The 24,079-nt window shown below is 44.6% G+C and overlaps 3 protein-coding genes across 7 annotated transcripts; 1 reads left to right on the forward strand and 2 right to left on the reverse strand.

Annotated features, from left to right (window-relative positions):
- Positions 1-75: 75 nt before the first annotated feature.
- LOC120822755 (butyrophilin subfamily 3 member A2) lies at positions 76-3,379 on the forward strand. Of its 4 annotated transcripts, none has more exons than XM_078105993.1 (6): positions 76-643; positions 730-841; positions 1,031-1,372; positions 1,455-1,733; positions 1,807-1,926; positions 2,106-3,379. In XM_078105993.1, the coding sequence occupies exons 1-6, from the start codon at positions 629-631 to the stop codon at positions 2,624-2,626; spliced, it is 1,389 nt and encodes a 462-aa protein (XP_077962119.1). In that variant the 5' UTR covers positions 76-628; the 3' UTR covers positions 2,627-3,379. The 4 variants fall into 4 exon arrangements, with proteins under 4 accessions (XP_077962119.1, XP_077962122.1, XP_077962121.1 ...); XM_078105996.1 differs by having other exon boundaries at positions 78-347; positions 753-841; XM_078105995.1 differs by having other exon boundaries at positions 79-347; positions 716-841.
- A 998-nt stretch (positions 3,380-4,377) lies between these two features.
- Positions 4,378-7,612, reverse strand: LOC120822329 (butyrophilin subfamily 2 member A2). Its single transcript, XM_078107437.1, has 7 exons — positions 7,384-7,612; positions 6,975-7,044; positions 6,382-6,723; positions 5,816-6,103; positions 5,607-5,729; positions 4,971-5,434; positions 4,378-4,386 (listed from the first exon to the last, which is right to left on the reverse strand). The coding sequence occupies exons 2-7, from the start codon at positions 7,033-7,035 to the stop codon at positions 4,378-4,380; spliced, it is 1,287 nt and encodes a 428-aa protein (XP_077963563.1). The 5' UTR covers positions 7,036-7,044; positions 7,384-7,612.
- A 1,459-nt stretch (positions 7,613-9,071) lies between these two features.
- On the reverse strand, positions 9,072-23,810 carry LOC144410283 (uncharacterized). 2 transcript variants are annotated; one of them, XM_078106001.1, is made up of 5 exons: positions 23,675-23,810; positions 23,476-23,531; positions 22,473-22,586; positions 9,636-10,384; positions 9,072-9,419 (listed from the first exon to the last, which is right to left on the reverse strand). In XM_078106001.1, the coding sequence occupies exons 1-5, from the start codon at positions 23,758-23,760 to the stop codon at positions 9,159-9,161; spliced, it is 1,266 nt and encodes a 421-aa protein (XP_077962127.1). In that variant the 5' UTR covers positions 23,761-23,810; the 3' UTR covers positions 9,072-9,158. The 2 variants fall into 2 exon arrangements, with proteins under 2 accessions (XP_077962127.1, XP_077962128.1); XM_078106002.1 differs by lacking the exons at positions 22,473-22,586; positions 23,476-23,531 and adding exons at positions 14,173-14,316; positions 14,440-14,508 and having other exon boundaries at positions 23,675-23,756.
- Between the last annotated feature and the right edge of the window lie 269 nt (positions 23,811-24,079).

Raw genomic sequence — 24,079 nt, forward strand, 5'->3', positions numbered from 1 at the left:
GGTGAAACCAGTCAAACAAACGCATCAAACTCTGTGTTTGAATGTTTGGTTTCATAGAGATTAGTGACCAGTTTGAGCTTTAAGCTTCACGTCTTTCTGTCAAACCTTTTTTATTTATTTATTAACCTTTTATTCATACAAATAATTACTACTAACGATAAGAAAATACAGCAGAAGGCTCCACTCAGTGTCCTCAGGCTGTCCAGGCAGATTGCTGTTTGTGTGAAGCGGAGTTTGTTCTCTCTCTTATTTATTAACAGAGAAGGTGGAGTTTTACTCACACGAGGAACCTTTAACCTCACAGTCCTTGTTCCCAGGCGGCTCCTCAGCAAGCAGACACTGAGCAGGTATGTGTGATCTTTAAGTCCAGACCCATGTCTGAATGCGTTATTCTCATCATCTCTAGGACGCTGCGTGACACGTCTGCTGGTCTGAAACCCAGCAGCTCGCAGCACAAAACACGAGGACCTCTGCTGTAAATACCACAGAGCTGCATATTCAAAGTTGTACTTCCTGTGTCTCGTGTACCGACGTCGTGTTCCTCTGATGCCTGTTAAAATGGACTTTACATGTAAAACCTGTGTTTTGGTGAGAGGTTGCGTAACCTGTAAAAAGTCCTTGGCCTGAAATGTTTGAGTCACAGGTAACAGATTAATTCACCTTCATTTACATGTGTGAGGTCATCACATTCCTCAGCGCTCTTCTGTGACTTCAGACCGACTCTCACAGGTTTTACGGTTCCACACCTCCAGGATGGTTCACGTGAAGGTCAGAGGCGTCTGGAAACAGCTCAGAGGCTTCAGTGCACTTGCACTTGTTCTTCTGATACACCCATGTGGAGGTAAAGTGAAGAATGACAGCTCACCTCACACGTATGACCAGCGGTCATGCTGCAACATACTGGTCATGTGAGGCCAGAGAAGGACAAGCAGACAGCGGTGTTCCTCTGGTTGTGTCTCTGTTCAGTTACACTCACACACCAAGTGTTTCACACGCTGGTGTTGTTCTGATCCGAGTGTCGGTTCCTCAGGTCAGCCTCAGGAGAGCGCGACATCTCTCTCAGTGGTGGCAACGGTTGGTGAGGACACAGTTCTTCCATGTCACCTGGAGCCGGCCGTGGATGCCAGCGGCCTGACGGTGGAGTGGGCCAGACCGGACCTGCAGCCCAGATACGTCCTTCTGAGGAGAGACCGCGTGCGGCTTCGGCATGAGGAGAACCCTTCGTATGTGGGGAGAACCTCACTGGCCACCAACAATCTCAGGTGTGGGGACGTTTCCATGAAACTCTCCAGAGTGAAACTCACTGATGCAGGAACCTACAAATGCTTTGTTCCCGACTCGGGTCCAGAATTAGTGGTCAGGCTGACGGCAGGTAACGCAGGAAATTAATGAATACAGATGTATATTCTTGTGGAACCTTTGATTCAAATCGTTGTTGGTCTTTCTTCTGTTAGGTTCTGTCTCCTCACCTAACGTAGTGATTTCCAAAGTCGGCAGCGCAGTGCTTCTTCACTGTGAGTCCAGAGGCTGGTACCCGGAGCCGGAGCTGCTGTGGCTGGACGCTGAGGGGAAGCTGCTCTCTGCTGGACCTCCAGAGACCCTCAGAGGTCCTGATGACCTCTATAGTGTCAGCAGCAGCGTGACGGTGGAGAAGAGACACAGAAACAGCTTCACCTGTAGAGTCCAGCAGAGGAACATCAACCAGACCAGAGAGACTCTCATCACGGTTCCAGGTAGAAGACTTTTCACTTCCAGTCAGTGTTTCTTCTCACTGTTATTAACCCTTCATGTGATTTTGATTTCCAGCTGATCTCTTCAAGGTAGAAACCAGTTCTGCCGTCCGCATCACCATCTTCTCTGCTGTTTGCATCGTGGGGGTCGTGGCGGTTGTCCTTGTTGTGTGGAGATGTGGAAAAGAAGAAACCAGTAAGTGTGAACTTCATTTCTTGGTACTAAAACCTTCTATTATTTGAATAAATCCTGCATATATATATTTATATATATATACTTCACAATGAATGCGCTTCGTGCTTTGCTTCACCGTCTCGTCCCCTTAAAAGCTTCTCTAAGCTCAAACAGTCTGAACACGTCTCATATTCACACAGAGACCACGAGCAGCAGACCAGAACCAGAACTTCAGCCTCTGACGGAGGGAGGAAGAGACACAGAGAAGAACATGACCTGCAGTGAGGAAACATTTGAAGAGGACTTGAAGGAAAATAGTGCAGAATTAGAACTTCTACAACATGTGGTGAAAACTCTGAAGGACCAGACGAAAGATCTGAGGAAGCAGAGAGAGGTGCTCATCTCACAACAGCACGAGAACCAGACACAGATTCAAGAGATCAAGAAGAAGAAGAAGGAGAAGAAGAAGAAGAACAAATGCAAACTAGAGAATCTTAAGAAGAGGGAGAACGAACACATGAAACTGTTACAGAGCACACAGGAGCTGCAGGATTCTACAGAGGAGATGATTATTAAGATGACAGAAAGGACGGGCAGAATCCTGAGAGATCAGGAGAAAATAAGAAGCAAACTCCAGAAGACTGAAAGAAAGACAGAAGAGATTCAGAGTCCACTTGAGTCACAGAGAGAAGAGGAAGAAACCTCAAAGACATCAGCGTGAACCTTGGACTGCTTACTACACAAACCATGTGACCACACGATGAACCATGTGACCACACCATGAACCATGTGACCACACCATGAACCATGTGACCACACAATGAACCATGTGACCACACCATGAACCATGTGACCACGCGATGAAACCATGTGACCACACAATGAACCATGTGAAAACACGATGAACCATGTGACCACGCGATGAAACCATGTGACCACACAATGAACCATGTGAACACACGATGAACACATGTGACCACGCGATGAAACCATGTGACCACACCATGAACCATGTGACCACACCATGAACCATGTGACCACACCATGAAACCATGTGACCACGCGATGAACCATGTGACCACACCATGAAACCATGTGACCACGCAATGAACCATGTGACCACGCCATGAACCATGTGCCCACACCATGAACCATGTGACCACGTTGAACTACTGGTCATAAAGTAACTTTGTTAATCAACGACCTTATTTTATATACATCGTGTTGCATAATTACCTTTTTCAGATATATTGTGTATAAAATATCCTTTTCTTTATTCTTGGAAATGAGTGTGAGAATACAGTTAGTTTTTGTATTTTTCATGATATACATTTCATTATGTGTTTTACTTTTAGAGAATTTATAAACATTCACAATTATTGTAAAATACTCAAATTTTCCAATACGTCAAGACAAACAATTGTAATGTAACCTGATAAAGTTTGTTTGTTTCTAAAATAAACTGATTTTGTTCAAAATCCTTTAAACCAGGACGAAGCAGCTGAGCTGCTAAAAGTAGACGTGAGTTCTGACTCCACAGCGCAGACGTATTAATTCATACAGGACACAGAGACACAGAATCTGACTTGACCTTTAACCTTTAACCTGCTCCCACATCCTTCACACTAGAAGCCTGAATAACGTTTAACCTGAAAGCTGTCACAATATTCACATCACATCTAGAACTACACAATGCTAACATCTGCAGCAGATGCTGGAGGACCTCCTGAGGTCATGTGACCTTAAAGGCCGTAGAGTCATCAAACATAACGTGTTTACCTTTGTGTGTTTATGACGACAACAATCAACATGTTGAAAGTCAACAACGTGGACGATGGATGGACGGATCAGTGGATCATTTCAGGTTTATTTGGATCTGAAAAACGACTCAATTACATTTACACACTTCTACAAAATAAGAGCACAGGTGTGTGAAGTCTGGACAGGAAGTTCCTCATGAAGTTATTATACATCCACAACGCATTCATAACAAGACACACTTTGGTATGAAAGGAAATGACATGTGACAACTTGACTGAAACAATCAGGAGGAACGAGGTCCAGCTCATCTTCTCACGTTCTCCTCTTCTTCACTGGTTTCATTATCTGCATTTTACCTCCACTTTGTGAGAACACATGAACGCACACTAGTACTACAACTACTACTACTACTGCTAGTACTACTGCTACTGCTACTACTACTATTACTACTACTGCTACTGCTACTACTACTGCAACTACTACTACTGCTATTACTACTGCTACTACTACTACTACTATTACTACTACTGCTACTGCTACTACAACTACTACTACTACTGCTACTACTACTACTGCTAGTACTACTACTACTGCTACTGCTAGTAGTACTACTACTACTACTGCTACTACTACTATTACTACTACTACTACTGCTACTAAAAATACTACTACTACTACCACCTTGTACATGTAGTACTGCTCTGTGTACTTCTACCTCCTCTGAAGGAACAAATCAGAAGTTATCAAGTGAAGTTAAAGAAGATCAAGTGAGATCTTTGGATGAAGGAAACTGACTGTGTGTCATATGATTCCTCCCTCCTCTCTCCTCTCTCCTCCCTCCTCTCTCCTCCCTCATCCCTCCTCCCCTGTCTGTCCCCCCACGAGGGAGAAACTCCCTCCTCCCATATCCTTCCTTTCTCCTCCCTCCTCCCTCCTCTCTCCTCCCTTGTTTCTCCTCCCTCATTCTTCCTCCCTCCTCTGTCCTCCCTTATCCTTCCTTTCTCCTCCCTCCTCCTTCTCATCCCTGCCCTTTCCTCCTCCCTCCTTTCTCCCTCCTTTCTCCGCCCCCATCCTTCCTCCCCCCTTTCTCCGCCCCCATCCTTCCTCCCTCCATTCTCCTCCCCCATCCGTCCTCCCCCCTTTCTCCTCCATCATCCTTCCTCCCTCCTTTCTCCTCCCTCATCTGTCCTCCTTCCTTTCTCCTCCATCATCCTTCCTCCCTCATCCTTCCTCCCCCCTTTCTCCTCCCTCATCCCTCCTCTCTCCCCCATCCTTCCTCCTCTCTCCTCCCTCCTCCTTCTCACTGCGCTCCCTGTATCCTCCAGCTGTTTCTTTATTTTCTGCACATCGATATCTAGATTCTTCTTCTTCTCTGTGAGTCTCTTTAAGTCGTCTGTACATTTCTGTGATATTTTATCTAAGTTCATATTCAGTAGTTGAAGTTCTTCTCTCCTCTCCTGCAGTTTCCAGTTGTTCTCTGTTATGATTCTTCTCATTTTGAGGAGTCCATGACCTTTGTCCTCTGTCTTCTCTCCCTCCTTCTCTCTTTCATCTTTCTCCACTAAATCAACCTTCTCCTCATTTTCCTCTTCTTGTTTCTGTAGCTTCTTCATTTGCTCACCAACCTTTGCTTTCTGTTCTATCAGTTCATTGTTCTGTTCTGTCAGTAAATCAATAATCTGTTTTAAATCCTTCTGTTCTTCCTCTTTCTTCTTGAGATCTTCTCTTCTTCTCTCCTCCTCCATCAGAGGCTGCTGTGTCTTTGTGTCTGTGAGGAACACAAGCAGGACCATGAAGGACTTATTATTACACAGAAAGCTGTGAAACCACATCACAGAGTTCTGCTGAGAGTCTTATTTACAATAATGATGAATATTTCAAAATAAGAGGAATGTTCAGTGATTCATTTTACATTTGAGATGAATTCATATTTGACTCACCTGTTATCTTGTGTCTCCGTCTCCAGACCAGAAGGACAACAACGATGATGACAAACAGGAAGGCAAACACAACACTGAAGGCAACACAAGGAGTGCAAACAGCAGGAGCCACAAAGAAGTCCTCTGGAACATCAAGAGAAGAACATTTACTCAACATGAACGTTTCATCAGCAGGAATCTGACGGTTTTTCTTCTAGAAAGTCTTCTACCTGGAACCGTGATGAGAGTCTCTCTGGTCTGGTTGATGTTCCTCTGCTGGACTCTACAGGTGAAGCTGTTTCTGTGTCTCTTCTCCACCGTCACGCTGCTGCTGACACTATAGAGGTCATCAGGACCTCTGAGGGTCTCTGGAGGTCCAGCAGAGAGCAGCTTCCCCTCAGCGTCCAGCCACAGCAGCTCCGGCTCCGGGTACCAGCCTCTGGACTCACAGTGAAGAAGCACTGCGCTGCTGGCCAGGTGGAGGCCTGCTAGGCTGATGGCAGGAGACGAGGCCGCACCTGATCTCATCAAACACAGGTTGTTGGTCCAGAAGGTGAAGCAATGATCACCCCGTCACCCTGTCTCACTGGACTTCATGGAGGGAACTCACTTATTTTAGGTCAAACGTGAGGTTTTGTTGAACAACAAGTTCATATTTTTTCATGTATTTTAACCACATTGTGATGTTTACGGGAGCGTCCAGTAAATGAAGACCTAAAGGTTCAGCCCCTAAAGTCTGAAGACCATATTGAGGGATACAAGTTGTGAATGTGAGACATGTCCTCAGTCCACCCACCTACAAGCAGCTGGACCAGATGCTCCTGGTTGGGTTTCTGGAGGTAGCACCGGTACGTCCCGCTGTCAGACACCTTCACGAAGGAAAGCTTCAGAGAGACGTCTCCACGCTCCAGCCCGCTGATGGACAGTGAAGTTCTGCCCTTGAAGGCCTTGTTCTGGTCATCCAGCAGCTCCTTTCCATCGTGCCACACGAGGACGAATCTGGGCTTCATGTCCGCTCGCCCCCACTCCATCGTCATGGAAGCAGCATCCGCGGGGGGGTCCAGCAGACAGGGCAGAACGACGTCATCACCGACCATCGCCGTGACCAGCTGAGGTGGATCGATTGGCAGAGAACCACCTGGGAGACGGTTCAGATCATTGGAATCCATATTTCCATCTAAAGGTCTTTGACACCAACTGGTCCAACACGCTGAAGGATGACGTGTTAATATGTAGCGTGTAATTCAACACATGAACAGAAGCCTGACCAGGGGACACGCACACACGTCATGTCCATGACTGACCTTCTGTAGGTGAGCCCCCAAGCTACAGGCTACACACTCATTGTGTGTGTGTGTGTGTGTGTGTGTGTGTGTGTGTTTGACTTACCTCCAATGAAGTGTGTTAGGAGAAGGAAGGCGACAGCAAGTCCGTCCTCATAGTGAGTCATCCTGGAGTCCTGAAGATTCAGACACATTTCATATAAAACAAAACGGAGGTTTCATGTTGTTTACAACATTCACTATTTAGCTGCATAATTAGTATTTTAATATTTCTGCAGCAACATCATCTTAAACTGGAACCTCTAACAACTAAATTTGAAAAGTAACATTTCTGACAAAAGCACGAGAAGACAAAAGCTGACGTTCCAACAGCCCCTTCAGCGAGGCTTCACCTCCTTCCTTCATAATCTGTTAGCTTAGCATCAACGCTTTTCACCTCCCACAAGTTCACAGCGAGCGGATTAAGAGAAAGTAGCAGAGAAAACAGCTCTTTAATGTCAGATTCTAAATGTTACCTGAAAAGCGTCTTTGTCCTCTGCTCTAACGGTCCCTGGGGGGTTGGTGGAGGGAGGTGGGGGTGTAACTGAGTTATCAGGAGCGAAGGCGGAGGTGTTACTACGACCTCCACCACAGACGAGTCCAGGCTGAACGTCTTAAATCATTCATGAATGTAATGACAATGTGCACAATAATTAACACACTTTAATGGAAACATCTGACAAGTAGAAGTTAAAGTAGAAAAGTCACTCGTACCTGAAGTGTGCGTGTCGCCTCAAATGAAGACGGGGTCAAAGTGCGCTCATAAACGTTTGTTACTGTGAACATTAACAGTGGAAGAGGTGTGGTCGCTCTGCAGTGCAGGAAAGAAGAATTCACCCCCATTTTGTTCAAACAGACTTTCTGTTTCTGATCAACGCAACATGATTAATACTCTGAAGGTGCAAAACACCTTAATACAAAGTTCGCATCTGTTGGAGGCATTTTATAAAATCCTAATAGAATGAATTTTAATCTGGTTATTTCATGACAAGATGTAAATAAGTCCCAGGAGGTTGAATACAGCGAGGCTCTATATCTCTAACATCATAGATCAAAGTTTAATTTTACTTGGTACTTTAAACCATCTCCTCTGAAACCTGGGATCAGCGAGATGATGGAAGAAGGACCGTCAACAAGCAAACATGAAACCAAGCTGTGTCTGTGTCTTGGATGGGATTCAGTCTCTTTGCTTGTGTACAGCTGGTTTTATGTCTATATTTTGCTTTTATACTATAAATAGGCCTAATGTGGGATCATATTCATATGTGATCAATACTTTTTCTTGATACAAAGCCAACGTTTATGGGCTGTTAAGTCCCATTAATACAAATATATGAATTAATAATCACTAATAGCTTTGCTTACACAAACTGTTCTTTCTGTGTGGTTCACCAGAGCTTTGTGTACTATAGTATTAGTACTATAGTATTAGTGCTATTATATATAGAGAGAGTATTATATCGCTCAAACCTGAATGCTCTGCTACACCAAATTGTGAGTAAAATAAGTATTTCCTATGTTTTAATTACAAAATACATTTATTGTATTTTGTTGCACCAGTATTTTATTTTATAAAATTTTATTTTTGGTATTTTCTATTTTTATTAAAATACATATTGCAGTATTGATTACAGTGAACAACACTAACTCTAATATTAATTCTTATCAATGTAAAATAGAGTTAATCATCTGCTGACATCCAGAGGTGCAAACCAAGCGGCGGGCTCATGGGTTTTGTTTTGAAAGTTACTCTCTCTCCTGGTTGGTTTTACTTCCTGTCTTTGTGTTCTGCTCCACACCTGAGAGTCATTGGTTAATTATTAACTAGTCAGGTGAGTTGAGCTCTGCTTGGTCCTTCTCACCTCTCAGTGTTCCTCCTCTGGTGTTTGGCTCCACTTCCTGTTTCTCTGAGGTACCGACCACGGCGCCAGAAGAGCCTCAGCAACACAACGCATGAACTACCAGAGACTAGACAACACAAGCAGCACCTCTCATTGAAGGAAATACACGTGTGGAGGTGCTGTAGAAAAGTCCCACCGCCCGGTTTTATCTTCTCATATCACTTTATTCATCAAACTAAAGGCAACAAAAGGAAGAAAGATGGAACAAAGAAAACAACAGTAAATCTTTTCATTTCTGTAAAAAAAACGCGTTGCAAGAAAAATACGTTCACTTCACCTTTTAATCCAGAGAGAAAGATACAGGACTTCCATCAAGTTATCAGGGATTATCAAGGTAGAACAGATGAACTCTAGAGCTGCATCAGGTTCTCTATCGTCATTTTGAGTCTCTCATAGTTCCTCTTTGTCTCGTCTAGTTTCCACTGAGCCTTCAGCAGGTTCTCTTTGGCTGTTATTAACTCCTTCGGTTTGTCCGACTGCTTTTCTCTCTCTCTTATTTCATCCTCCACAGACTGAAGCTCCTTCTTGTTCTCCACCTTCTCAGTCTTCACCTTCTCAAGTAGACTTGTGAGTTGATCTTTGGTTTCCTCCAGTCCGGTCCTCTGCTGCTGTAGTGTGGAGACCATCGGAGTCATTTTGGCCTCATCTTCCTTCTTCTTCTGCTTTGGTGTGGAGACCATCAGAGCCATTTTGGCCTCATCTTCCTTCTTCTTCTGCATTAGTGTAGAGACCATCTGAGCCATTTTGGCCTCATCTTTCTTTTTCTTCTGCATTAGTGTAGTGACCATCTGAGTCATTTTGGCCTCAACTTCCTTCTTCTCTTGCATTAGTGTAGAGACCATCTGAGTCAGTTTTGTCTCAACCTCCTTCTTCTCCTGAGCCATTTTGGCCTCAACTTCCTTCTTCTCTTGCTGTAGTGTGTAGACTATCTGAGTCAGTTTTGTCTCAACCTCCTTCTTCTCCTGAGCCATTTTGGCCTCAACTTCCTTCTTCTCTTGCTGTAGTGTGTAGACCATCTGAGTCATTTTGGCCTCAACCTTCTTCTTCTCTTGCTGTAGTGTGGAGACCATCTGAGTCATTTTGGCCTCATCTTCCTTCTTCTGCTGCTGGAGAGTGGAGACCATCTGAGCCATGTAGGCCTCATCTTCCTTCTTCTGCTGCTGTAAGGTGGAGACCATCTCAGCCAGTTTGGCCTGATCTTCCTTCTTCTGCTGCTGTAGTGTGGAGACCATCTCAGTCATGTGGGCCTCAACGTACCTCTTCTCTTCCTGGAGTGTGGAGACCATTTGAGAAATTTTGGCCATATTCTCCTTCTTCTGCTCAGCCAGTTTGGCCTCATCTTCCTTCTTCTGCTTCTGGAGAGTGGAGACCATCTGAGCCATGCGGGCCTGATCTTCCTTCTTCTCCTGCAGTAGTGTGGAGACCATCTGAGCCATGTAGGCCTTATCTTCCTTCCTCTGCTGTTGTAGTGTGGAGACCATCGGATTAATTTTGGCCTCATCTTCCTTCTTCCGCTGACTCATGTGGGCCACATCTTCCTCCTCCTTCTGATGGATGTCCCTCCGTGTTTTCACGTCTGAGAAGATGGGACATAAAACAACAGAAACCGTTCAAATATCAAATATCAAACAATATTCCAATGAATTAAATGTCGAGAAGTCACAAAAAGTCAACTGGCTCGGGATTAAAAATTATAGAAGAATTTAATAACTAACAGAAGTAATAAGCAATACAGTTACAAAGTATGTTTCATGTTTAATAGTATATTATTATTTCATCAGATGGAGAAGTCCCCTCGCCCAGCTTCATATGACCATCAATATTAGTTCACAGGAAGCTTCTGCCCGCTCCTTCTCCAGCTCAGCTCTTCAAATCTTGGGGGGGGGGCGTGGCTTGTTCTGCAGTTGTATGTGATTGGCTGCACATTTAGCGTAGCTCCTCCCTCATGAATTCCTTTCTGCTCCAAGGCGTCACATGACTCCCTGCTGGCTCCATCTGAGGGCTGAATCTGAAATCCCTCACTGGCCTGATCGATACCACATCACTTAATACTGCAGTACATTCAAAAATCACAAAAGTTTTAAAGTTTTAAATGATATATTTGAACCACTTGATCTTAAAAAAGTATGTGTTGCCCTTTTCATCGATCTCTCTAAAGCTTTTGACATGGTTGATCACAAGATATTGATCAGTATCTTGAAAAAAATCGGCATTTCTAACCAGTCATCCACCTGGTTTGCTGATTACCTGTCCAACAGGACTCAGTCAGTCCAGTTAGCCAATGCCACCACATCCTCACTTGAGATCACTAAAGGTGTGCCTCAGGGCTCAGTCCTAGGATCTATTTTATTTTCTATTTATATAAATGATCTTTGTGTAAATGTATCAAATGCTGCCTATCATTTTTATGCTGACGACACTGTTATTTATTGTTGTGCGTCCACGGTTGTGCTTGCATTTGATTTGTTATAATCTGCTTTTAACGCCAGACAGGACCGCATACAAAACCTCAAATTGGTTTTAAATGCCAACAAATCAAAAATCATGGTGTTCTCAAAAGCTCCTTACTCAAATGATAATGTATCGTCTGTAAAAACTGCCCAAGGTAACCCAATAGAGATTGTCACCAATTATAAATACTTAAGTGTTCTTTTAGATAGGGAGCTCTCTTTTAAATCACATATTGAAAACCTGGTAAAAAAAACTAAGACTAAGGCTTGGCTTCTTCTACAGAAATCGCTTGTGTTTCTCTTTGAGAACGCGTAAACTGCTTGTCTCGTCAACTTTTTTACCGTTAGTCGACTATGGAGATGTGCTGTATATATGTGCTTCGTCCAAAAGCCTAGCAGCTCTGGACCCTGTATATCACAGTGCACTGAGGTTTTTCACTGGCTGTGGTCGCCTCACACATCACTGTCAGCTTCATATGACGTCTGGGTGGCCATCTTTGAGCACTCGGAGAGAAACTCACTGGTTGTCCTTGATCTATAAGGCTCTCCTCGGTATGGTGCCGTCTTATCTATGTTCACTCCTCCGTGGAGCAGAAAACCGGTACGCTTTAAGGTCCAGCGATATTTACTGCTTGTACATTCCACGAGTGCGGACTGAATTGGGGAAAAAAGCGTTCAGTTTTGCCGCCCCATCAACATGGAACAATCTCCAGGCTGAACAGAAATTGTCTCAACTTGTATCATTAAATATTTTCCGACGTCTCCAAATGGACAGACAAAAAAATCTATTGAACGGTGCCTCTGCTTTTGACCATTTTTTCTTTGTGTTTTAGTTTTTAACTTAATTTGTATTGTGGTTTTACTCATGTCATGTATATGTATTTTATGGCTGTTTTTTAACGAAGTGTGCTGCTGCCTTCTTGGCCAGGTCGCCCTTGAAAATGAGATCTCGATCTCAATGGGACTTTTACCTGGTTAAATGAAATAAAAATAAAAATCACAACTTTGGCTTAAAGCGTCATCGTGTAACCACAACATAGCATGTAGAATAACATCACATCTTAACCATTGTGTTTAACTCAGTTCTAAATGGTCCAGAATCAGAATGTTTGCCTCGCCGGGCTGTCGTACATCCTTTGCTCATCTACTACCTGACAGGAGAAAAAAAACACAAAAAAAACTCTTTGGGGAGAAAATTGGGAGAAATCCATAAAGGACGTCAATTAGCATCCGTCCCAAGGTCTTAATGTTACATTGTGGCAGAATGTTGATGTGTACAGTAATTATATGACTTAAATGACTATAAATGGTTCTGGATGCATTTTGCAAATATTTAATCTAACATGCTAATGTAATAACTAATATCTAACATCAAACACACTACAATTGTAACCCTAAACCTTACTACGTGTATTATAATTTACACCACTAGGTGTGCTCTACTGCTTAAATCCCTAACAACCTCCAACATTAAAGTAATAGAATACTACTGTAGTGACAGATTTTCTTGAGCCACTCTGCAGGGTGCGGGAGAAGATCCTGTTCTTCACTCGCTCACACAGAGATTACAAGTCTTTTTGTTTTCTGTTGGTGAAGTTCCCGTTTATTAGTTTTACACTTTACAAACCACAGCTGCATCTATATTTAGCTCTTGATCTCGCTGCGCATCTTGGGAGCGGTAAAAACCGCGTGATCTCTCCGTCACCCATGCATCATTACCCTGGCTAATTGCACCTGTGCCCCCATATGTAGACTGTGTCACACTGCCACCCGTGGCCAACCTGAGATTGGCTCCCAACACCAACTTTGAGAACTTCCTGTCTCAAAGTGATGCAGAAAAATTAGTTCATGCGTTTGTCACTTCCAGACTGGACTACTGTAATTCTTTGTTATCGGGCTGCTCTTGTAAATCTCTTAAGCCTCTTAAGCCTCTCCAGTTGATTCAGAATGCTGCAGCAGGTGTATTAACAAGAACTAAGAAAAGGGATCATATCACTCCTGTATTAACTTCTCTGCACTGGCTCCCTGTTAAATCAAGAATAGATTTTAAGGTACTTCTCCTCACCTACAAGGCACTTGCTGGTGAGGCACCGTCGTATCTTAAAGAGCTTGTAACACCTTATTGACCTACAAGGCTCCTCTTTTGTGGAACCATGTTCCACTTTCAGTCCGGGGGGCAGATTCGGTCAGCTCTTTTAAAGTAAAGCTTAAAACGTTCCTCTTTGATTGTGCCTATAGTTAGGGCTGGCTCAGTTTAGCCCGGACCAGCCCTTAGTTAAGCTGCTATAGGCTTAGAATGCCGGGGGAATTCTTTACACCGAGCTCCTCTCTCACGCTCTCGTTCTACCATAATTCATGTTTTATTAATGCACATGACTAATTCAGCTTCTTTCCCAGAGTTTTTTTGTGCTTTCTCCCCTAGCAGGTCTCCGTAGATAGTAGTTCCTTCTGGACCCTGGTCCTGACACCTGCTGCTGCCACATGACCCTCTCCTAAAGTCTTTATGCTCTCCCTCCCCACAGGCTTCTGTCCCTGCAGTGGTCCTGCTGTGCGCCTGGCTTACTACTCACAATTACTTTGCATGTATTATACATTGTTCATTCTGTACACATGGCATCCATTGTAGTCTGTCCATCCCGGGAGTGGGATCCTCCTCTGACATTCTCCCTGAGGTTTCTTCCCTTTTTTCCCTCTTGGAAGGGTTTTTTCATTGTTTGGGGAGTTGTTCCTGTGCCGATGGTGGGTTTTGGGACAGAGGATGTCGTATGTGTACAGACTGTAAAGCCCTCTGAGGCAAATTTGTAATTCGGGATTTTGGGCTATACAAAATAAAATAAAATGAATTAAATTGAATTGAATAGTTGAATGATCTGAAACATGACATCACTGTAATCATGGATGAGCTGTGACCTACCTTTAAATTTACTCCACACAGCCCGCAAACCAAAGAGCAGCAGGACAACCAACCCACAAGCCACAGCCACAGCCACAGCCACAGCCACAGCCACAGCCACGAGGACCCACTCCATGGAGCTGGCTTCTTTCCAAAGACCGCTACCTGAGGACGGGACGGAGACAACTGAGCGGAGCAGCTTCAAGTCCTCCACAGGAGCTGTGAGGCTTCATCACTGCAGACCTCTGGTGTGTGTGTGTTGGTTTCCTCAAAAGGAAAAGGACTCACCGCTCATCAGAAGACAGGACAGTGCAGACATGGTGGCCTTCTGAGGAAAACTGATGAAGCTCTGTGACCCTGGTAAATTAGACACCACGGGTCAAACAGAAGTCTTTCCTCTGTTGTAGAACAGGACACTTTTACTGTGTTTAGTATCCACTTAAGAGGATTCTAATCCACAACTAGAAAATGCATTTCCTGCAGAAAATGAATGCTGAAAGCTAAAAGCTGAAATGAATTTGAAAAAATAGCTGAAAATACAGAAATGGGAGAAGCTGAAATACATTTAAACAGATTTTCTTAAAATACAGAAGTTGCAGGAGGTGAAATGAACTTTAAAAAGCTGCAGAAAAAAACGAAAATGAAATGAATTTGTAAATACAGAAATAACAAACGCTGAGAAGAATTTTGAAAAAGTATTTTTTGTCCAAATATTAGTAGTAGTATTACCCACCGAATTCCATCATTTCAAAATAAAAGCCTCAATTATTATCTGTACCCTAACCATAAAGCTCAGGATGAAGCTGTTTTGTTGAAATACGTATTGCTCTTTCAAGTACTACTACAACCACTACTAATATTAGGAGTATTTCTAGTAGTACTACTAAAACTGATGCTTTTACTACCACTACTACTAGTATGTCAACGGGTATTAGTAACTAAAATGACTCTTACTACTGCTAACACTACTAGTAGTAGAACTAAACCGTATAGTAGTACTACTACATCTGATATTTCTACTAACATTATTAACACTACTAATGCTGACGCAGCATTCCAACAATAAGCAGGATTAACGTCTCACTTCAAACTGACGCTGTGAATGCGTTTTTTGAGATCTTACCTGTCGTGTGAATGAAGAAGTCGGATCGTCTCAGGTCTCCAGGGACAAAGTCCTCCCATAAAGACATCATATGCATCAGGTGACATCAGCCTCTGGTTCCTATTGGCTGCTGACTGATGGGTCAAAGGTTTCAAACATATCAACATTATCCCAGTGAGGGACACGATGACTGTTGGTGAGTCAGCTCAAAGTGTGGAACCAAGCGTGACCTTTGCCCTCAGGGTGACTTATAGTGTTACAGGCCATTGGAGCCGAGGCTTATCTCTCATCTGAAGGATCTCTGGAGGTGACTGCAGAGGGCAGAGTGGGACTTCTACATGTCCTCTGTCCCCCCACAGTCCTGCAGGATGGACCATCGGGAGAAATGCACATTGCTTTGGGTATTTTTTCACAATATATATTTCATTATATATTTTCTTTTTAGAGACTTTATTCATATTAATAAACATTCACCACAATTGTCGTGCAAAACTCTTATTTTCTGAGAAGAAAAGATTCATTGTAATGTAACCTGATGTAGGATGTCGTGTGTGTTTGTTTGTTTCTAAATTAAACTGATTTTGTTCTTGATAAAAATCCTTCAAACCAGGACGAATGCTAAGCTTCAAAAAGTAGTTCTGAGTTATGACTCCACAGCGCAGACGTATTAATTCATACAGGACAAAGAGACAGAGAATGTTGAATCTTCTGAAAATAACGTTTACTGGCTGTTATGTTCCATTAATACAAATACATATATGTCTTGTAATGGCTTTGCTGTGACTGTTCTTCCTTTCTGTGTGGTTCACCAGAGCTTTGTGTACATTATATTGCTCAAACCCGAATGCTCTGCTACACCAAATTGTGAGAAAACCCAGAAAAAAGTATTTTCTATGTTATAAATACCATTTTGTTACATCTTCTAGCAGTATTTTATATTTTATTTTAATACATTTATTTAAGATGTGTTAATAAAATACATATTCCAGTATTGAATACAGTGAACAACACTGACTCTAATATTAATTCTTATCAATGTAAAATGGAGTTAATCATCTGCTGACATCCAGAGGTGCAAACCAAGCGGCGGGCTCATGGGTTTTATTTTGAAAGTTACTCTCTCTCTCCTGGTTGGTTTTACTTCCTGTCTTTGTGTTCTGCTCCACACCTGAGAGTCATTGGTTAATTATTAACTAGTCAGGTGAGTTGAGCTCTGCTTGGTCCTTCTCACCTCTCAGTGTTCCTCCTCTGGTGTTTGGCTCCACTTCCTGTTTCTCTGAGGTACCGACCACGGCGCCAGAAGAGCCTCAGCAACACAACGCATGAACTACCAGAGACTAGACAACACAAGCAGCACCTCTCATTGAAGGAAATACACGTGTGGAGGTGCTCTAGAAAAGTCCCACCGCCCGGTTTTATCTTCTCATATCACTTTATTCATCAAACTAACGGCAACAAAAGGATGAAAGATGGAACAAAGAAAACGACAGTAAATCTTTTCATTTCTGTAAAAAAAACGTGTTGCAAGAAAGATACGTTCACTTCACCTTTTAATCTAGAGAGAAAGATACAGGACTTCCATCAAGTTATCAGGGATTATCAAGGTAGATAAGATGAACTCTGGAGCTCCATCAGGTTCTCCATCATCATTTTGAGTCTCTCATAGTTCCTCTTTGTCTCGTCTAGTTTCCACTGAGCCTTCAGCAGGTTCTCTTTGGCTGTTATTAACTCCTTCGGTTTGTCCGACTGCTTTTCTCTCTCCCTTATTTCATCCTCCACAGACTGAAGCTCCTTCTTGTTCTCCACCTTCTCAGTCTTCACCTTCTCAAGTAGACTTGTGAGTTGATCTTTGGTTTCCTCCAGTCCGGTCCAATGCTGCTTTATTTTGGAAACCAACTGAGCCAGTTTGACCTCATTTTCCTTCTTCTGCTGCTGTAGTGTGGAGACCATCTGAGCCAGTTTGGCCTCATCTTCCTTCTTCTGCTGCTGTAGTGTGGAGACCATCTGAGCCAGTTTGGCCTCATCTTCCTTCTTCTCTTGCTGTAGTGTGGAGACCATCTGAGCCAGTTTGGCCTCATATTCCTTCTGCTGATGCAGTGTGGAGACCATCTGAGCCATTTTGGCCATATCCTCCGTCTTCTGCTGCTGTATTGTGGACACCATCTGAGTCATTTTGGCCTCATCTTCCTTCTTCTGCTGATGTAGTGTGGAGACCATCTGAGTCATTTTGGCCTCATCTTCCTTCTTCTGCTGCTGGAGAGTGGAGACCATCCGAGCCATGTAGGCCTCATCTTCCTTCTTCTGCTGCTGGAGAGTGGAGACCATCCGAGCCATGTGGGCCTCATCTTCCTTCTTCTGCTGCTGTAGTGTGGAGACCATATCATTCATGTGGGCCTCAACGTCCCTCTTCTCTTCCTGGAGTGTGGAGACCATTTGAGTCATTTTGGCCATATTCTCCTTCTTCTGCTCAGCCAGTTTGGCCTCATCTTCCTTCTTCTGCTTCTGGAGAGTGGAGACCATCTGAGCCATGTAGGCCTCATCTTCCTTCTTCTGCTGCTGGAGAGTGGAGACCATCTGAGTCATTTTGGCCTCATCTTCCTTCTTCTGCTGCTGGAGTGTGGAGACCATCTGAGTCATTTTGGCCTCATCTTCCTTCTTCTGCTGATGTAGTGTGGAGAACATCTGAGTCATTTTGGCCTCATCTTCCTTCTTCTGCTGCTGGAGAGTGGAGATCATTTGAGTCATTTTGGCCATATCCTCCTTCTTCTGCTCAGCCAGTTTGACCTCATCTTCCTTCTTCTGCTGCAGTAGTGTGGAGACCATCTGAGTCATTTTGGCCTCATCTTCCTTCTTCTGCTGCTGGAGATTGGAGACCATCTGAGTCATTTTGGCCATATCCTCCTTCTTCTGCTCAGCCAGTTTGGCCTCATCTTCCTTCTTCTGCTGCTGTAAGGTGGAGACCATCTCAGCCAGTTTGGGCTGATCTTCCTTCTTCTGCTGCTGTAGTATGGAGACCATCTCATTCATGTGGGCCTCAACGTACCTCTTCTCTTCCTGGAGTGTGGAGACCATTTGAGTAATTTTGGCCATATTCTCCTTCTTCTGCTCAGCCAGTTTGGCCTCATCTTCCGTCTTCTGCTTCTGGAGAGTGGAGACCATCTGAGCCATGTAGGCCTCATCTTCCTTCTTCTGCTGCAGGAGAGTGGAGACCATCTGAGTCATTTTGGCCTCATCTTCCTTCTTCTGCTGCTGGAGTGTGGAGACCATCTGAGTCATTTTGGCCTCATCTTCCTTCTTCTGCTGATGTAGTGTGGAGAACATCTGAGTCACTTTGGCCTCATTTTCCTTCTTCTGCTGCTGGAGAGTGGAGACCATTTGAGTCATTTTGGCCATATCCTCCTTCTTCTGCTCAGCCAGTTTGACCTCATCTTCCTTCTTCTGCTGCAGTAGTGTGGAGACCATCTGAGTCATTTTGGCCTCATCTTCCTTCTTCTGCTGCTGGAGATTGGAGACCATCTGAGTCATTTTGGCCATATCCTCCTTCTTCTGCTCAGCCAGTTTGGCCTCATCTTCCTTCTTCTGCTGCTGTAAGGTGGAGACCATCTCAGCCAGTTTGGGCTGATCTTCCTTCTTCTGCTGCTGTAGTATGGAGACCATCTCATTCATGTGGACCTCAACGTACCTCTTCTCTTCCTGGAGTGTGGAGACCATTTGAGTAATTTTGGCCATATTCTCCTTCTTCTGCTCAGCCAGTTTGGCCTCATCTTCCTTCTTCTGCTTCTGGAGAGTGGAGACCATCTGAGCCATGTAGGCCTCATCTTCCTTCTTCTGCTGCTGGAGAGTGGAGACCATCCGAGTCATTTTGGCCTCGTCGTCCTTCTTCTGCTGCAGGAGAGTGGAGACCATCTGAGTCATTTTGGCCTCATCTTCCTTCTTCTGCTGCTGGAGTGTGGAGACCATCTGAGTCATTTTGGCCTCATCTTCCTTCTTCTGCTGATGTAGTGTGGATACCATCTGAGTCATCTTGGCCTCATCTTCCTTCTTCTGCTGCTGGAGAGTGGAGACCATTTGAGTCATTTTGGCCATATCCTCCTCCTTCTGCTCAGCCAGTTTGGCCTCATCCTCCTTCTTCTGCTGCAGTAGTGTGGAGACCATCTGAGCCATGTAGGCCTCATCTTCCTTCTTCTGCTGCTGGAGAGTGGAGACCATCCGAGTCATTTTGGCCTCGTCGTCCTTCTTCTGCTGCAGTAGTGTGGAGACCATCTGAGTCATTTTGGCCTCATCTTCCTTCTTCTGCTGATGTAGTGTGGATACCATCTGAGTCATTTTGGCCTCATCTTCCTTCTTCTGCTGCTGGAGAGTGGAGACCATTTGAGTCATTTTGGCCATATCCTCCTCCTTCTGCTCAGCCAGTTTGGCCTCATCTTCCTTCTTCTGCTGCAGTAGTGTGGAGACCATCTGAGTCATTTTGGCCTCATCTTCCTTCTTCTGATGCTGGAGATTGGAGACCATCTGAGTCATTTTGGCCTCATCTTCCTTCTTCTGGTGCTGGAGAGTGGAGACCATTTGAGTCATTTTGGCCTCATCTTCCTTCTTCTGCTGCTGGAGAGTGGAGACCATTTGAGTCATTTTGGCCATATCCTCCTCCTTCTGCTCAGCCAGTTTGGCCTCATCTTCCTTCTTCTGCTGCAGTAGTGTGGAGACCATCTGAGTCATTTTGGCCTCATCTTCCTTCTTCTGATGCTGGAGATTGGAGACCATCTGAGTCATTTTGGCCTCATCTTCCTTCTTCTGGTGCTGGAGAGTGGAGACCATTTGAGTCATTTTGGCCATATCCTCCTTCTTCTGCTCAGCCAGTTTGACCTCATCTTCCTTCTTCTGCTGCAGTAGTGTGGAGACCATCTGAGTCATTTTGGCCTCATCTTCCTTCTTCTGCTGCTGGAGATTGGAGACCATCTGAGTCATTTTAGCCATATCCTCCTTCTTCTGCTCAGCCAGTTTGGCCTCATCTTCCTTCTTCTGCTGCTCTAAGGTGGAGACCATCTCAGCCAGTTTGGGCTGATCTTCCTTCTTCTGCTGCTGTAGTATGGAGACCATCTCATTCATGTGGGCCTCAACGTACCTCTTTACTTCCTGGAGTGTGGAGACCATTTGAGTCATTTTGGCCATATTCTCCTTCTTCTGCTCAGCCAGTTTGGCCTCATCTTCCTTCTTCTGCTGCTGGAGAGTGGAGACCATCTGAGTCATTTTGGCCTCATCTTCCTTCTTCTGCTGATGTAGTGTGGATACCATCTGAGTCATTTTGGCCTCATCTTCCTTCTTCTGCTGCTGGAGAGTGGAGACCATTTGAGTCATTTTGGCCATATCCTCCTTCTTCTGCTCAGCCAGTTTGGCCTCATCTTCCTTCTTCTGCTGCAGTAGTGTGGAGACCATCTGAGTCATTTTGGCCTCATCTTCCTTCTTCTGCTGCTGGAGAGTGGAGACCATCTGAGTCATTTTGGCCTCGTCGTCCTTCTTCTGCTGCTGGAGTGTGGAGACCATCTGAGTCATTTTGGCCTCATCTTCCTTCTTCTGCTGATGTAGTGTGGATACCATCTGAGTCATTTTGGCCTCATCTTCCTTCTTCTGCTGCTGGAGAGTGGAGACCATTTCAGTCATTTTGGCCATATCCTCCTTCTTCTGCTCAGCCAGTTTGGCCTCATCTTCCTTCTTCTGCTGCAGTAGTGTGGAGACCATCTGAGTCATTTTGGCCTCATCTTCCTTCTTCTGCTGCTGGAGATTGGAGACCATCTGAGTCATTTTGGCCTCATCTTCCTTCTTCTGCTGCTGGAGAGTGGAGACCATTTGAGTCATTTTGGCCATATCCTCCTTCTTCTGCTCAACCAGTTTGGCCTTATCTTCCTTCTCCTGCTTCTGGAGAGTGGAGACCATCTGAGCCATGTAGGCCTCATCTTCCTTCTTCTGCTGCTGGAGAGTGGAGACAATCTGAGTAATTTTGGCCTCATCGTCCTTCTTCTGCTGCAGGAGAGTGGAGACCATCTGAGTCATTTTGGCCTCATCTTCCTTCTTCTGCTGCTGGAGTGTGGAGACCATCTGAGCCATGTAGGCCTCATCTTCCTTCTTCTGCTGCTGTAAGCTGGAGACCATCTCAGCCAGTTTGGCCTGATCTTCCTTCTTCTGCTGCTGTAGTGTGGAGACCATCTCAGTCATGTTGGCCTCAACGTCCCTCTTCTCTTCCTGGAGTGTGGAGACCATCTGAGTCATTTTGGCCTCATCTTCCTTCTTCTGCTGCTGGAGAGTGGAGACCATTTGAGTCATTTTGGCCATATCCTCCTTCTTCTGCTCAGCCAGTTTGGCCTCATCTTCCTTCTTCTGCTGCTCTAGTGTGGAGACCATCCCAGCCATGTGGGCCTGATCTTCCTTCTTCTGCTGCTTTAGTGTGGAGACCATCTGAGTCATGTGGGCCTCAACGTCCCTCTTCTCTTGCTGTAGTGTGGAGACAATCTGAGCTATCTTGCTCAGATCTTCATTCCTTGGCTGCTGGAGTGTGGAAGTCATGTTGGCCTCATCTTTCTTCTGCTGCTGGAGGTCACTTTTCACCTCTAAGAAGATGGGACAACGACAGAAACTGTTATTGAAAAGCAAACAATATTTCATGGAATCACATGTCATTTAAGATACTGCATGCTTTACATTGAATAACCCCCTGATGTTTAGTCACGTAAACTCCAACATTAAAGTAATGGATCACTATGTAACACTGTCATAGGAAACACTCTTGTTTTTGTTGCATTAATTTATGTTATTACCTAAAAAAAAACTGTAATAATGATCCACCATAGTTAATATTACTTAAACCACAGAGAGTCTCAGCTCTTTCACATGGAGGTACATTGTGTTCTGGGTGGTCTGATAATCAAGTTTCTGCGTCAAACTTTGGTTTGACCCAGAGACCCCCCCCCCCCGTTTTAGCATGTTTATCTTTCAGCTCCAGGATGGAGACCATCGAGTGGCCTTGGCGCACGACTTCTATGTATCAACTCTGTCTCCTGTTTGCAAACATTAAATATACGGTTTGATGATTTCACACCGGTGTCTTGGTTCAGATTTTTTCTAACATTACCAATGAAGGAGAGTGACTCACTACGTTTGTAGTCATGTTGATGATCTATTTGGTGAAATATGACATCACTGTAATCATGGAGGAGCTGTGACCTACCTTTAAATTTACTCCACGCAGCCCGCAAACCAAAGAGCAGCGGGACAACCAACCCACAAGCCACGCCCACGAGGACCTTCTCCATGGAGCTGGCTTCTTCCCAAAGGCCGCTACCTGAGGACGGGACGGAGACCACTTTGATGAAATTGCACTTTCTTGTTTCTTGTTCTTCTGAGTTTGTTTCCTTATGGTTGAAAGCATTTATTGTAAGTCGCTTTGGATAAAAGCGTCAGCTAAACACCTGACATGTGATGTAATAATGTAATGAGCGGAGCAGCAACAATTCCTCCACAGGAGGTGTGAGGCTTCATCACTGCAGACCTCTGGTGTCACAGCGGCCGGGGTGGTGTGGCCGGAAACAGGACTTAGACGTAGAGTTTGACAACAAAAGGTACTTTTAATAAATCCAAAATCCAAAACGCCATGGCGGAAAAAACGATGACTCGGAAAACGCAGACGGGGAACAAGGACTTACACGACACAGGGACGAGGTTCAGGGTTGATATTCAAGGACTGGAGACTTAGGGTTGAACATTCAGGCATAACATGCAATGACGGGACAAGGGACAAGAGACACGCATGGTTTAAATACACTGGGAAGGTGTTGGGGTCTGTTTCAAGTAGGAGGTTTAACAAACTCTGAGTCAAACCATAAACTCGTTCAATCAACTCGGAGTAGGTTGACTCAGAGTTGAGCGCGTGCACCACCACAGTATGAAGGCAGCATGAATGGAGCCACGATACTACGAGTTACCATGACAACCACCACAAACAACATATTCACCCCTATTGAGCTGGAAATATTACTGCAAGCGTACGGCGAGTATGAACCTGTAATTAGGAAGTAAAGCAACACGCTGCTGCAGCGTTGGACCCAAACCAGGACCTCTGGTGTGTGTGTGTGTGTGTGTGTGTGTGTGTGTGTGTGTGTGTGTGTGTGTGTGTGTGTGTGTGTGTGTGTGTGTGTGTGTGTGTTGGTTTTCTCAAAAGGAAAAGGACTCACCGCTCATCAGAGGACAGGACGGTGTTTCTGAGGAGGACTGATGAAGCTCTGTGACCCTGTTCAATCAGAGACAAACAGACGTCTTTCCTCTGTTGTAGAACAGGACACTTTTACTGTGTTTAGTATCCACTTGAGAGGATTCTAATCCACAATAAACAGGATTAACGTCTCACTGTGAATGCGTTTTTTGAGATCTTACCTGTCGTGTGAGTGAAGAAGTCGGATCGTCTCAGGTCTCCGGGGACAAAGTCCTCCCATAAAGACATCATATGCATCAGGTGACATCAGCCTCTGGTTCCTATTGGCTGCTGACTGATGGGTCAAAGGTTTCAAACACATCAACATGATCCCAGTGAGGGACACGATGACTGTTGGTGAGTCAGCTCAAAGTGTGGAACCAAGCGTGACCTTTGCCCTCAGGGTGACTTATAGTGTTACAGGCCATTGGAGCCGAGGCTTATCTCTCATCTGAAGGATCCCTGGAGGTGACTGCAGAGGGCAGAGTGGGACTTCTACATGTCCTCTGTCCCCCCACAGGCCTGCAGGATGGACCATCAGGAGAAATGCACATTGCTTTGGGTATTTTTTCACAATATATATTTCA

The sequence above is a fragment of the Gasterosteus aculeatus genome, chromosome 7 (genome assembly GCF_964276395.1).
Source record: "Gasterosteus aculeatus chromosome 7, fGasAcu3.hap1.1, whole genome shotgun sequence".
NCBI classification, from domain to species: domain Eukaryota; kingdom Metazoa; phylum Chordata; class Actinopteri; order Perciformes; family Gasterosteidae; genus Gasterosteus; species Gasterosteus aculeatus.

What these genes read in the sequence shown, in the direction of transcription:
- LOC120822755 (XM_078105993.1), top strand. An exon ending in AGTGGTCAGGCTGACGGCAG is followed by an intron (nt 1,373 to 1,454) that starts GTAACGCAGGAA and finishes TTCTTCTGTTAG; the next exon opens with GTTCTGTCTCCTCACCTAAC. An exon ending in ATGTGGAAAAGAAGAAACCA is followed by an intron (nt 1,927 to 2,105) that starts GTAAGTGTGAAC and finishes ATATTCACACAG; the next exon opens with AGACCACGAGCAGCAGACCA.
- LOC120822329 (XM_078107437.1), bottom strand. Translation starts at nt 7,035, where the DNA reads ATGACTCACTATGAGGACGGACTTGCTGTCGCCTTCCTTCTCCTAACA. An exon ending in CCTAACACACTTCATTGGAG is followed by an intron (nt 6,724 to 6,974) that starts GTAAGTCAAACA and finishes ACCGTCTCCCAG; the next exon opens with GTGGTTCTCTGCCAATCGAT. An exon ending in TCTGGTCCAGCTGCTTGTAG is followed by an intron (nt 6,104 to 6,381) that starts GTGGGTGGACTG and finishes TGATGAGATCAG; the next exon opens with GTGCGGCCTCGTCTCCTGCC.
- LOC144410283 (XM_078106002.1), bottom strand. Translation starts at nt 23,750, where the DNA reads ATGCATATGATGTCTTTATGGGAGGACTTTGTCCCCGGAGACCTGAGA. An exon ending in CTTCTTCACTCACACGACAG is followed by an intron (nt 14,509 to 23,674) that starts GTAAGATCTCAA and finishes CTAATTTACCAG; the next exon opens with GGTCACAGAGCTTCATCAGT. An exon ending in TGTGTGGAGTAAATTTAAAG is followed by an intron (nt 10,385 to 14,172) that starts GTAGGTCACAGC and finishes CCATCTTCTCAG; the next exon opens with ACGTGAAAACACGGAGGGAC.